Source organism: Leptosomus discolor, chromosome 1 (genome assembly GCF_034619465.1).
Source record: "Leptosomus discolor isolate bLepDis1 chromosome 1, bLepDis1.hap2, whole genome shotgun sequence".
In the NCBI taxonomy this organism is placed as follows: Eukaryota; Metazoa; Chordata; class Aves; order Leptosomiformes; family Leptosomidae; genus Leptosomus; species Leptosomus discolor.
This window is the reverse complement of record NC_141391.1, coordinates 159,287,923-159,300,465: the sequence shown is the minus strand read 5'-3', so window position 1 is coordinate 159,300,465 and position 12,543 is coordinate 159,287,923. Positions and strand designations below refer to the sequence as shown.

Here is a 12,543-nt window from a genome sequence, read left to right as displayed (position 1 = left end):
CTAGGATTTGGAATGATTTCCTAAAAGCTATTGCAAATATTCTCCATAAACACCCATCCAGTACAAACTAATCCCAAAGGGAAGGCTTACGGGAGCAAAAATCAAAACAATTGCTGGAACAAGTGTTCAGGATCTACTCGGGACTGTAGTCTAAGCCCTCTTTTGCAGCAGGATACAATAAATAAATCCATGTATGCTTTCACTAGCTATACTAAGTTTGGAACCTTTTCGTATTGAGCACCTACACCAGAACCTCTCCCCTTCTCACATTATTCAGGCTATCGCTGCAGGTGCTAAAAGTTACTTGCTCCTTGCTGTTACACGTAGAGTTGGGTGAGAAATGTTACTTACTTCCCAGTCAAACAATTAGAATACCGTACCAACGTGTATCGTGGTGCATGAGAAAAAGAACAGCAATCAAATCCTTTTGATGCTTTTCATCACTAAAATGATTTTCTGGTAACAGTGATGTTGACTGGGCATTCCTTAGGAGCAACTGACTGTCAGGGGGACTTGAGCCTGTTGGTTATAACAAGTTTCAAAAGGAAGTATCCATCTTTCACTAAGTAAGACATTTTCTTCTCCTTGCCTGCCCCATGATCATCCCCTTTGCTATTTATTATACTTGCATACCCAATGGTACCTCCCTCAAAAGGTTTTGTTAGTCTGATTTGTTGGGCTAAGAAAATGTCATCTGAAAGAATAAATCTGGGGAGGCTGCAAGTACAAACATTCACACAGAAGATTTTAAAAAATTATCCTGTTCTGTGCTTGTGGAAACCAGCCTCCCCACAAGTTTAAGAGTCAAAATCCCACATGAAGGGAAGAGAAAGTCATGTGAGAGGCTGAAGAAATCCAAAGCAAATATGAATATTAGCTCTGTTGTACAGTCCTGTAAAACAAGCTGGGTAAAATTACTCTTTGGGTTTGGTTTATCAACATTTCTTGCCATACCACAGTGACCCTTTTGACTTTAATTCCACCACTATGCGTCAGCTTCTGTTGTCTCTCCAGCTTATTGTTAGCATCAGTATTAAGCTGTTCTAGCAGGAGATGTGATTAGCTTGTGTGGTTTTAACCCATGCTTCCACAGTGAAAAAAACCTGAGATACATAATACAAATAACCATAAACCTGTACAGTCCAAACAAGCTTTAGGACAGCTATGCAAAAACAGTATTGCAAGCTTTTTGTCTTATGGGATGGGAATGAGGCTGACTTCTTTAAAACACCTAATTTATCATACCTTGCTGGCTTTCAGTATCTCAAACATCAGAGGCAACCCTTGTGTGATGAGCTCCTCTGTGTACTCTTCTTCCTGAATGGACTTGAATTCCTTTAGCAAGCACTGGATGAGGGGTCGCCTGTGCTGCTGGAAGGACGTGCGCAAGGACTCCAGCCACGTGTGCAGCGTCCAGGGAACACCTACAGATGGAGGACAGAGTTAATTCTCAGCTTCAGAGAAGGATGTGCCCTTCTGCTTTTTTACCTTTATTTATGTTAAGATTTTAAGCAAAAGCTGACAAATAACCCTAGAAATCAAATTCCTATTTATCCCCAGTTGAGAAGGCTGGTAGTTATCAGGACATCCCAGACGTAATGCACAGAGGCTTTCCTCCAAATGCTAAGAGAAGACTGTGGTCTCTCTGCTCATCTAGCTTTCAGCTTCTCTGCTGAGACTGCCAATTTGTGGTAATTGCTGTGGTGCTCTGTGATGCAAAAGCCTTTTGGAAACTAGATTTACTCTAGCTCATTTGTTTGAATGCAACCCTGGAGAGCCATTAAATGGTAAAAACCACGATTTTGGTCACTACCCACCTGGATTCAAAGTGGTGGTCTTCAGATTAAAACTTTCTTTAAGCACTACCCCACGTCCTCTCCTGATCATTACTATTTTCCCTAAACAGCACTGGTCGAGTTAAGCAGATCAGCCTTTTCAAGCAGTTTGTCGTGGCAGAACCACTCTCCAAGAACTTAAAGGGAACTGCTCCCATGCACTGAGTGAGAAAGCACATGGAGCTAATGTACCTCTGCAGGCATTAGACTGGATGTGACCTAGTTTCTGCTCTTGCGGAACAGTGTGGGAGGAAATGCAAGCCTCGCGTTTGGCTACAAAAGCTTTTTCCTTCCATTTCAGCAAATGTCTAGCACCTGGAAAGCAGCCCTGTCGCTCTCCTCTTGTTCACCGCCAGGTCTTTGCCTGCTCAGCCCATCCAGCGAACCACCACTCAGACCACTGCACATCCTGACCCATGCCACATGTCCCCAGGGCTGAAGCACAGCACTAGGCAGAGGCATGCTGGGCACTTGGGTCTCTTTCTCTGAACGCAGATCAATGGGGATGATAAATACACAGTCCAGACCAATTCCCCTCTGCACTACCCAACCACTGTCCCCACGGGCAGAAGCAACTTCCCAGAAGGCTGGTATGATGTTCAAGCCCTGCATTGGCAGAGTTGGCACACCAAGAAGCCAGTTCCCTGCTCCTGCCCTCAGAGGCTCACAAACCTTGCAAAATATAAATGTTTTAATGGTGGACTGCTTTATGGGAGAGCGCAAAAGAGGAGCTGCTGGAAGTGGCCCATGGCAGCTGAACAGTGCTCCAGAGCCTTACCTAATGCTCTGCCACACAGCAGTGAAGATGTCTGCTCGTGGAAACCACTTTGTCCTGCAGAAAAGTGCCAGTGGCCCCTGAACGTGGTGCGCTATGGAGCCGAAATGGGATGAGAACCTGCCAGATCCCCATCACTTTCTGCTTCCACAAGAGCTGAAGAAGATGCAACTACGGTTGGTTTAAGGAACAACCCATCAAGAGAGATGCATTTCTTACAGTGGTCCCTCCTCTGAGGGAGAGGAGAGAGGGTGACGGAACTGACCTATGCTCCGTATGTCAATGGTCACATCCACGTAGCCATGCTCGGCACTGTGGTACATGGCCTCCTTTAGGGCTTTCAGCTTGGCCTTGCTGTTGCGGCTGGCGCAGAGCGGAGCTGCTGCTGAGTCGGGCAAGTCTGTCCCCTCGGCCAGGATCTCCTCCAACGACAGAATATCACTCTTCTCCTTCTCCGGCTGAGCAAGCAGCTTACGAAAGACATTCCTGTCAATCACAGCATGACAGAGAGAGGGAGAGGGAAAGAGAGAATGTGAGAGCAGGGTCAGCGGCTTGGCTTTCTTTGTGCCCAAGAAACTTGCTGCGATGTGGCAAGTTAGGACACCCATCCAGGAAATTATTCAAATTAATGGCAGCACTGGCTGAGAGCAGTCCCGAGGCAAGCACTGCTCCTGCTAGGCCACCTGCACTGCCTGGGCCACATCTGCAAGATGCTGCTGTCATGACAGGAACTGTACAGATGTCGTATGAGTGCAGCACTTCAAGGGAACAGAGACCCATGAGCTAAACGTGACTCAATACTTCTTCCCACAATCAGGACAGGCTGTGGTGCCTCTGGACAAGCTCTCAGGACTGTCACCATGGAGGTCACTTGAGAAGGGAGCTGCCTGGAGCTACTGAAAGCACCACCACCCAATTAACACTCAAAGCAGTCTGGGAAAGCTGGAGCAGCTGGACATTCAACAAGGACAGTCAGGGCAGGTTCAAGCACATCTGGGACTGCTCTGCAAAGCCACTGATCTGTTTGGGCCATCAAAAAGCAAAGCCCAAACTCAGAGACTTGATGCCCTCAGGTTCATGCCAGTGTAACGTCATCTGTCTCAACAGAGTCACTCTTGGTTTCACAGGTGTGAGAAGAGAAACCAGCCTGTCTCCCATCCCGCCTCCCTCGTACTTGGACATCCTCCCTGCACCTGTGCAGATCCCAGTGTGGGGTGGCAGTGGGGCATGGCGTATCCCAAACAAATTTGTGACAGAGAGGGAAGGAGGAGGGAGTGTACGTGAGTGCCGTACAGGTAGGAACATAAAAGCCAGGCCCTGCAACATGCACAACCAGCAGCCAAGCCGAGGAGAGTCCCAAGTCCTCCTCGGGCACATGGCTCCCACTCATGCCAGCTGGCAGCAAGGCCAGATCAGTGAGCGTGAGACTCTGATAACCAAACTGTCCTCTTTGTCCCAGGGATCCCTCGCAGGCTCCAGATGGACAGCGTTGTGCGAACCCGCCCTGACATGCCATTAGCATGTTGTTAGACTGGCAGTTTGTTTCTAAGCAAACAGACGGTAGGTACTGTCTCTAACCTGTATCTATGTTCCTCTGGATGGCTACAATCAGAAAAGTAGGAAGTGAAGATCATAATACTAATCCATTACACTGCAGTCAACTCCTGAGCGTTGCAAGATCATGCATGCCAGGTGCTCATTTCATTACTTTTTTTTTAAAAATCTGCAGCATACACACAACATTAAGGCACACGGGACTTCACAGTAAACACAGACACAGAAACTCTGTTCAACAGCAATTAAGACTGCAGCATTACAGACACAATCCACCCCAAACCTGAGAAATATGTCAACAAGAAATTCAGAAGGAATGTCTTTGGCATTCCTTTCTGCTGTCACATCAGCTACCATTTAACAACCATTGCATTGCAACACACCACGAGGAGTCTCCTGCCTTTTTTTTTTTTTAAATCAGCTGTCAAAAAGCAGCTTGTACCACCAACCAGTTAAATTCACATGCTAGCAAAAAGCCTTACATTTCTGCTCAGTTGGTGGCATGTTCAATTGTTCATGCAGAACTTTCACCCATCTGCTCAAACCAGATGCCCAGGCAAAAAATAAGCACTTGAAGGATGCCACTAGACTTGTTCCCACTCTACCTGTGTCCATGTGCAGCAGCCTGACTGAAAGAGTTCATGTCACCTTGTGGAGTCATGGAAATGCCGTTCCTGTACATTGTTCCTATCATGGGGTCAGCTCCTCGCTCCAACAGCAGACTGACCAATTCAAAATTTCCTGCAAGTCAAGAGATGCATTTTTACTTCTTTTAAAATCCAGTATTTGCTCACCTAAACCACATATCCTGAGTAAAGAATTTATTACAGTGGGAGGAGAAAGTCCTTACCAGCAGCTGCTGCCAACTGTAAAGGAGTTTCTGAGTAATTTTCCTCTCCATGCTCCAAGGAACCTTCTACCTTTGCTCCAGCATCCAGCAACAGCTAGAAAGAAAATTGACCACTTAGAGCAACTGGGGGTATCACGGTCTTCAGAGTTCATGAACAGTGACAAATGAGAGTCTAATGCTTGTTGTTATCTGCAAACCAGATATGATGGAGACAAGTGACATGCAGATTCTGCCCATTGTTTCACAGAGGCAAATTGATTCCTTTTTTCGCTCATTTTATGCTGCCAGACACCAGGAGCACTAGTGTCCAACTTCAGAGCCAAAAAAGGGTAACCCAGTGTTTCTGAATGGGAAATGGGATAAGGTCAGCGTCAGGAAGTAATGCGCTGAAGATGGAAGTACTGAAAATTAGCCCGACAAGCATCCTTCCTTCAAGGTCTTCTAGAAGCCCAGCACCGTCCTAAAATGGATCAGATTGCAATTGCCTCCATCTTTAATATAAAGACACGGCCAAAAGAAAGGCAATTCTTAAGACCAATTGCAGCAATGAGTCCAAAAGCTGTGATCTCCATCAGGGACACTTCCACGTAAATAACAACGCTGAAAACAAAAGTGGCCAAGGAGAAAAAAGTGGCCAAGGAGAGCAGGGTGGAGCCTGTGCTCCAGCCCCCTCTTGGCCATTTCTGTCTTAAGGCCTTCACAGTTTTGGTGCTTCATTCAGTGTGCCATAGACACATCTGTTTTGAAGAATAAACCTTCTCAACTTCTGAGATGCCGAAGCACAGAACCAGCATATCCCACGCAACACCTCGATGGGGTAAGGAGAGCAAGTGCTTCTCCCCCTTTGGTGCAGCACAAGGGCTGTTGCCCACCTCTCTCCCACCAAGGCAGTGGTTTTGTGTTTGCTAGAATATTCTAGTATAAGAAAGTGTAATGAATGAATAAACAAACATATAAAACAAGTGGTCAGGAAGGAGCACAAGGAGTTGTCAGACTTTCTTTGGTGCAACTTTGCTCTAAAATCATCCTATTTAAACCTCATATTGGTTAAGGTTTGAACACCGTATTTGCTATATAATAGGTCTATTATATATCAGTACACTCTAGAAGAAGCAGAAGTAACCAATATGAGTATGATGAGAGGATACTGGTTTGAGATGGATGTAATTAGAACTGAAGAGGAGAAACAAAAGAATGAGATGCAGGTAGGGAAATACAATAATACCTGAACTACAGGAATATGTCCATGCAACACAGCAAATGTCAGAGCTGTCCAATGGCGGGTCTCAGGGTGGACGGATGGGTATTTATGAGCAGTACTGACAACCTACAAACAAATTAAAGTTATTTTTTTAAAGAGCTATAAGTAATAAAATTCAACCTGCCTTAAAGCCAGGCATGTGAGGGAGTAAGCAAAATAGAAAACCTGGGAAAGGTGCTTTATAAAATGATTGGCTTCATTTTTTTCCTGCAAAAATTTTCTCAATATTAAAACTGTTCATGCTGATTTGACAGCTTGAATAGAATTCATACCAAATGAAGTCTTTTTACCAACTACTGTAGCTCCATCTAAACCACTGGCCACCAGATACTTTTGCACAAGGTCAAAACATCCACAGCTGGTTACAGCAGCACACACTGGGGAAGTAGGGACGGATCAGGACGCTGACAGCTAAGGATTGCTCCCACTGACTTTTCCAGACCGTGTATCAACATCCCCGGGTCTTGGGATTGCTTCAGGCCCAAAGAAATTCTTTCTACATAAATCAGTATGACTTTTGTCACTGCCGTCATGAAAGACACATCACAAGCCCTACCCTAGAATCCACAAATGTGCTTCCAGGTTCCTCCTCTTCCACCGGAGGAAAAAGACAGCTGAGAAGTGAGGGGGCAGAGTGGCACTTCAGAAATGTTTTAAGAAAACTCCTTTTTACTGCCTTCTGTCTGAGTTGAGTTAAAAGAGCAGGGTGATGACAGTTAAAAGAGATGCAAACTACATCCTTAGGAAACAAAACGGTATTTTTCACATTGCTCCTTCCATTTTCTATGTCTTAATGCCTGCTGCCTCTAACGTAGACATTGGGGAAGATGAATAACCACTCTTTGCTTCAGTTTCTCTGTCTCAAAGATGGGGGTATTAATATTGATGAGGTTCACAGAGATGGTAAAATCTAATGAATGTTTGCAATCCAAGACAGCACACTCAGATGGAGTGTGACACTAAAATTCAAAATCTTATTATTGATCTTCAGAGGAGGACTAAAATCAGAGTAAAAGATGGACCATCTCTCTGTCTCATCAGCCAGCTATGCTTTTACTACCTTGTCTGAAGTTCTTTTATCCACGTAGTGGAGCAGGGCCAGTTTTTAAATGCTCAGTTGCATTAGCAGCTTGCATTTCCAAGTGCCACATGCAGCATTTTGCTAGATGCACATGACCGGGCCCTCCGTCCCAAGGACAGGGATGAGGGCAAAATCTGAAGAGCCCATGCAGATCCTGCAGCTTGCCAGAGAAGCAGATCTGCACCAGCACCTGGCTGTTGTTGCCCAGATTTGCCAAAGAGAGAGCTCGAAGTGCAACAGGAGAAGTATGTTGGCCTCTAAGCAAAGGCATGGGGCTTCTTTGGGTCTGGGTTTGCTCAGAAGGAAGAGGATCAAGCAGCTCGAGCCTTGGGGTTTAGGCTGGGGAGCAAGAGCAGCAAAGGATGGGGATGGGCAGGATCACGGTTCAGTGAACTTGCCAGCTCCTCCTCAAGCACAGATTCCCGCCACTGTTCAGGGCAGCCCACAGCAAGCAGCAAAGAAAATGAAGTCATTTTAACTCCTTTGCTCCTTTTTTTTTCTTTTTGGTTAGAGTTCTTCCCAGTTGACACAGTGTTTGCAAAAGACCTGTGGTTGAACCAGGCTTTTAAGGACTCAGTTGAGATTTGCAGAGGAGCTACAGGTCCCACTGACTCCAGAGCAAATTGCAGCTTCTCAGCACATCTGGAAATGAGTCCATTTTTGCTAAAGATGGGCAATCAAAAAGGGAGGCACCCAGCATTTGAGCCTACTTTTGGAAACGTGTATATATATAACTGATTTGCAAAGTGAAAGGGGGAAAATGATGCAGGCACCTGACAGAGTCTTTATTTTTGTTCATGGTTGATTTGCCTTTTTTTTGCCGTAATTGCCCAATTTGCACAGTTGGTTGTGGTGTGCACAAATCATCTTATAATTGCACACCATAATTATTCACAGTTCTTGTCCCAAAGTGTTTTCATTTGATTTTAGAGCAAACACTCTACAGAAATGAATTGGGGAGGTTCACATTCCTCATTGGAGCTGTTCTCTCAGATGTCAGCAGTTTCAGGAAGAGAAAATTGTTTAAAACTGTTTAAATTTGCATTTGGTTCAAGTCTGGAAGATTACTGGAGCAACTGGGAGGACTGTTCCTAATGAAAACTTGCCCTAGGAACCAAATAATGCCATCTCACCTCTGAGCCACAGGCAGGGTTAAAGGACAGAGCAGTCTCCACACCCCTCCAGTCTTTGGTGTGCCTATCGAGTATTCAATTATTGCCAGCTCTTGACAGTGGTGTGCTTGAATTTGAGGAACTGAAATCATCAGCTGATTTCACACAAGCCACCGAACAGCAATCAGATAGTAACGACTATCAGTCTCTTAAAGGTGACAACCATTTCTACTGTTAAATTAGATTTTCTAAAAGTGCAAAATGTCTGGCTGAAAGCAGTGACTACAATTTATCAGCTTGCTCAAGTCCAAACAGAACAGATGGAACATAGATAAGTGAAGCAGACAGCTTAATTTACTCATGACCTCAACAAATTGAAACTGGGATCATTAACAAATAATACTTTTGCGGATTTTCAAACGGCTCTTTAAAAATGTACATACCTGCATTGCACAGAGTTGGACCACAATCTGTTTGGTGGACAGATTGTGCAAGTTTGTGATATGCATTCATCAAAGAGATTTTTGTATTCTGGAAGCTTCAAGATCCTCGTCCAACAGTTTTTAGCCCAAGGCACTTTGTAAAACAAAACAGTGGAACCTACACTGCACTTGTATGCTGGGGATACTTAGCTGGAACATCCCAATGCATAGAAATACTCAAGCTTTGGCAGGTTATCAGAAGGGTGTTTCTTTTACCCTCTCAATTTTAACTCAGATGAGATTCAGGGAGTCCTTCCAATGTCATTAGAGCTGCGTTCCATGCTAGTGCTAATGCCTGTATTCATTTGCAGTGCGCAAACACAGCCAAATCAGTTATTACCTGTGGGGTAAGTCCAGTGACGACCCCTTCTGTGCAGCGAATGTTAACCAATGTTAACCTAATGCAGTTTGATTTCACTATTCATTTCAAGTGGTGCCGTCCAGGATAAGACAAATTTATTTTTGTTTTAATTCTTGGGATTTTCCCTCTGCTACAGTTTCAGGGGGTAGTTTGAGATGTAAACAAATAACAGAACAAAGATACAACCAACAAAAAGTCCTCACCTCAGCATTCAGATCTGCTCCAGCATCTAGCAGCATCTGCACCATAGCCTCATCACCCCTGACACAAGCATACATCAGTGGAGTCATGCCCTAGTCATTTTTTGGAGTTAAAAAACAAAGGAATTGACAAATTTAACACAGAACTCTCTTTGACTTTTTAAACAATTATTTAAGTATATATCATCAAGACTAACAGTATGTAGTTAACAAAAGTCATTACCTCTGTTACAGACATGCCCCTCAGACTAGCAAAAGCCAACCATTTCTGTAAAATCTCCGGTTTTGTTGTCACTTGTGTTGACTGTTTCTTTTTTCATGTTATCCTCAGCACGGTGAGTGAAACTAGGCTAGTCAGCCTCGCCTCCATCTTCAGATACTAAACTAGAGCATCTTTGTCTTGGGGGCCCCAGCAGAGAAATATTTTTATCAAAGCAACCGTATTTCCACTGGTATTTTAAAAAGACAATTCTATTCAGTTTTCTATTATCACAATTTCACAAAATCTAAATTTTTAATTACTGAAAGAGCCTTTAAAAACATTCCAAGCTCCTCTTAAGAGAGGTTAGATATGAGTGCAACTTTTTCAACGTGGATACTGTAAGGGGCTGGAAATGTAAAGGCTTTGTATAGCACGCCCTACCAACCAAGGACTTAATTCTAAATGAAATGCCAGACTGTTGCAAGTTGCTGGCTCTAGGAAAACATGGGCCTGTTTGGAGGAAAAGTAGATTAAAGTGACCCTTCCCTACAGAACCACCACAATGCAATTTGTATTAATCTGAAATACCTGCTGTGGCTGATCACCATTTCCCTTAAGATAAGTATTATTGTGGCTGTGGTAATAAGCCCAGATGAAAACATGAAAAAAAAAATAATCATTAAATCTACCATAAATTCTAACAGAAAAGCTGCTTATTAAGTACAGTAGGGGGTGTTGATCAACAGCCACCAGTTGTTTTGCAGTAAATCTACCGCAGCACGCAGCTACCTCCGATGCATGTTTATAGCCTACCTCGAGGTCCCCTGCTAAATTTGCTGTCAGATGATAGCCCATTTGCTGTTTAACGTGAGCACTGCTGCGAAGTGAAGTGATTTTCTGAAAAACTGGAGGTTCCCAGCATGGCCAGACACAGAGCCATGACACCGCTCTTCCTAGCAAAAGCCCAGCATGGTTATTTTTCCTGAACTACCCCATTTTTCCAGTTTGCATGCAGGGCTAAAGGTATTGGGTGCTTATGTACGGAAGGGCTGCTCTTGTAGAGAAAATACAAATTAAGGTTTGCCTCTGCAACATACTTGGATCCCCTCCTTGAAACACACTGAGCATTTCACAGGATCAAATCTGCAGTGTACTTATAGACATACAGAGTAAATGAATAGGCATCTGGGGCCTCATGCCATTATTAAGAAAAAACAAGTTCACCCCAGGCAAGGAGAGCTCTTGGGTGAATTGAAGTTACTCACAAAGAGAATTTGAAACTACTTCATCTACAGTTAGTGGCAAAACATTTCCCTTGGCAGTCAATAAACGCTACAGGAACAAACAGGACCATGAGAAGTACAAAAAATTGTGTTATGGGTTAGGGACAGGACGGCAGCTTAAAATTAAATACATGTTCCTTCAACTATTTTTTCAATTTCTGTAAGTGGCGTCATTTAATAATTAAATCAAGCGTTTAGCACAAGGGGTCTAATCAGATCTGAAAAAAGCCATTTGAAAACCTGGTGCCAGGGCTCCCCCCCTGCAAAACACAGCATGTGGGCAGCTGTGGTGAAGAACCCCACAGGAACGCTTGGAGCAAAGGGGTCTGCCTGGGGACCACACGGGATATTTTGGCCCTGCTGAAGCTGAAGAAGGACTTATGACTGACTAAAAAGGGCCCAGAATGTCATGCTGCAGTATCAAGGTTTTAAAGCATTAATGGTGTTTCTAACTTCCCCTTCCCTTGCACTGCTGTCCCAGCTGCTTTTGCCTCTGTTAGTCTTGTCCCTGTCCCCCTGCCCCCCGGCTTGTTCTGTAGCTCAGCCTCACGTTGCAGCACTGCTCAGGGCCCCTCTCTTTGCACATGGGAGGAATGGATTTTTGATGAGCCCACCGTTAGTGTTCGGCACACACACAGGGACATGGTAACAACATGTACAATCGACGCAAAGGTCATTTGGCTTTTGGCAAAACAAAAAATTACTCTCTTTCGGCCTTGTATCACTTAGGGCTCTGTCCTGCAAGATTTGGGATCCTACAAGACGTGGGATGTTTGATCCAGCAAAGCATTTAAGCACAGGCTTAACTTTCACTCAAATAGGATGTAAGCATGTGTTCAGAGTTAAGCATATGATTAGGTACTTTGATGAATCAAGCCAGAATGTTCCCAGGTTTCAGCCCGGAGGACAGAGGAAATACGCTGTGAAAAGTTTCCAGGTTCAGGCTAACTTATAATAACAGTTTTAAAAAGTATAATGTATGAACCTTGGAATGAGCAGTCTGATACTATTATTTGGGCGGGAGTATTGCCCTCTTCTAAAGCTTTTCTCAAATGAAACCACAATATTGACTCAGACTGAAGCTACTGAACAGCAACATAACTCACATTCCTGGAGCAGCTTTCATCTCAGAACACCTAAACCCACTAAGAGTCCAGGTCCTGTCCCAAGCGACCACCTCAGAGGCAGCAGTCACCTGCTTCCTGCAAAGGATACCACAGCTCTGGGAACGTGCAGTGACACTTTCAACAGGGGCACCAGAAAATTCAGAGGACTCCATTTCAAAAGGAAATGGTAGTGTCCATGGCCATTGTTCTCCTCTGGGAAGGCGGAACCACCTCAGTGAGCATCACAGTCCAACAGACTGCTCCCAGTAGGTAGCTGCAGAGGCAGGTTTATTCCCAGACACAACGATCAGCCTCATGGAGGTGTAACTCCAGGGAAATTTAGGCTTCTCAATTGGTGGATGTTGGCCACAATGACCAATGGAAGGGTAACACTGCAGAGATACTTTCATGTCTGGAAGGTCAGTTCAAACTGCGCTGAGC

The 12,543-nt window shown here is 44.4% G+C and overlaps 1 protein-coding gene across 5 annotated transcripts in view; it reads right to left on the bottom strand.

The window, feature by feature from the left end:
• ABTB3 (ankyrin repeat and BTB domain containing 3) overlaps positions 1-12,543 on the bottom strand; it is a 184,588-nt gene that overhangs the window by 24,153 nt on the left and 147,892 nt on the right. For 4 of the 5 annotated variants that reach the window (XM_086468458.1, XM_086468466.1, XM_086468482.1 and 1 more), the window contains 6 exons: positions 9,515-9,604; positions 6,240-6,341; positions 5,015-5,108; positions 4,770-4,905; positions 2,876-3,096; positions 1,246-1,424 (listed from right to left, as the gene is read on the bottom strand). In XM_086468458.1, coding sequence (XP_086324584.1) covers positions 1,246-1,424; positions 2,876-3,096; positions 4,770-4,905; positions 5,015-5,108; positions 6,240-6,341; positions 9,515-9,604 — 822 coding nt within the window. Of the gene's footprint in view, positions 1-1,245; positions 1,425-2,875; positions 3,097-4,188; positions 4,213-4,769; positions 4,906-5,014; positions 5,109-6,239; positions 6,342-9,514; positions 9,605-12,543 lie in introns of all 5 variants that reach the window. The other variant, XM_086468449.1, reaches the window with a different exon arrangement.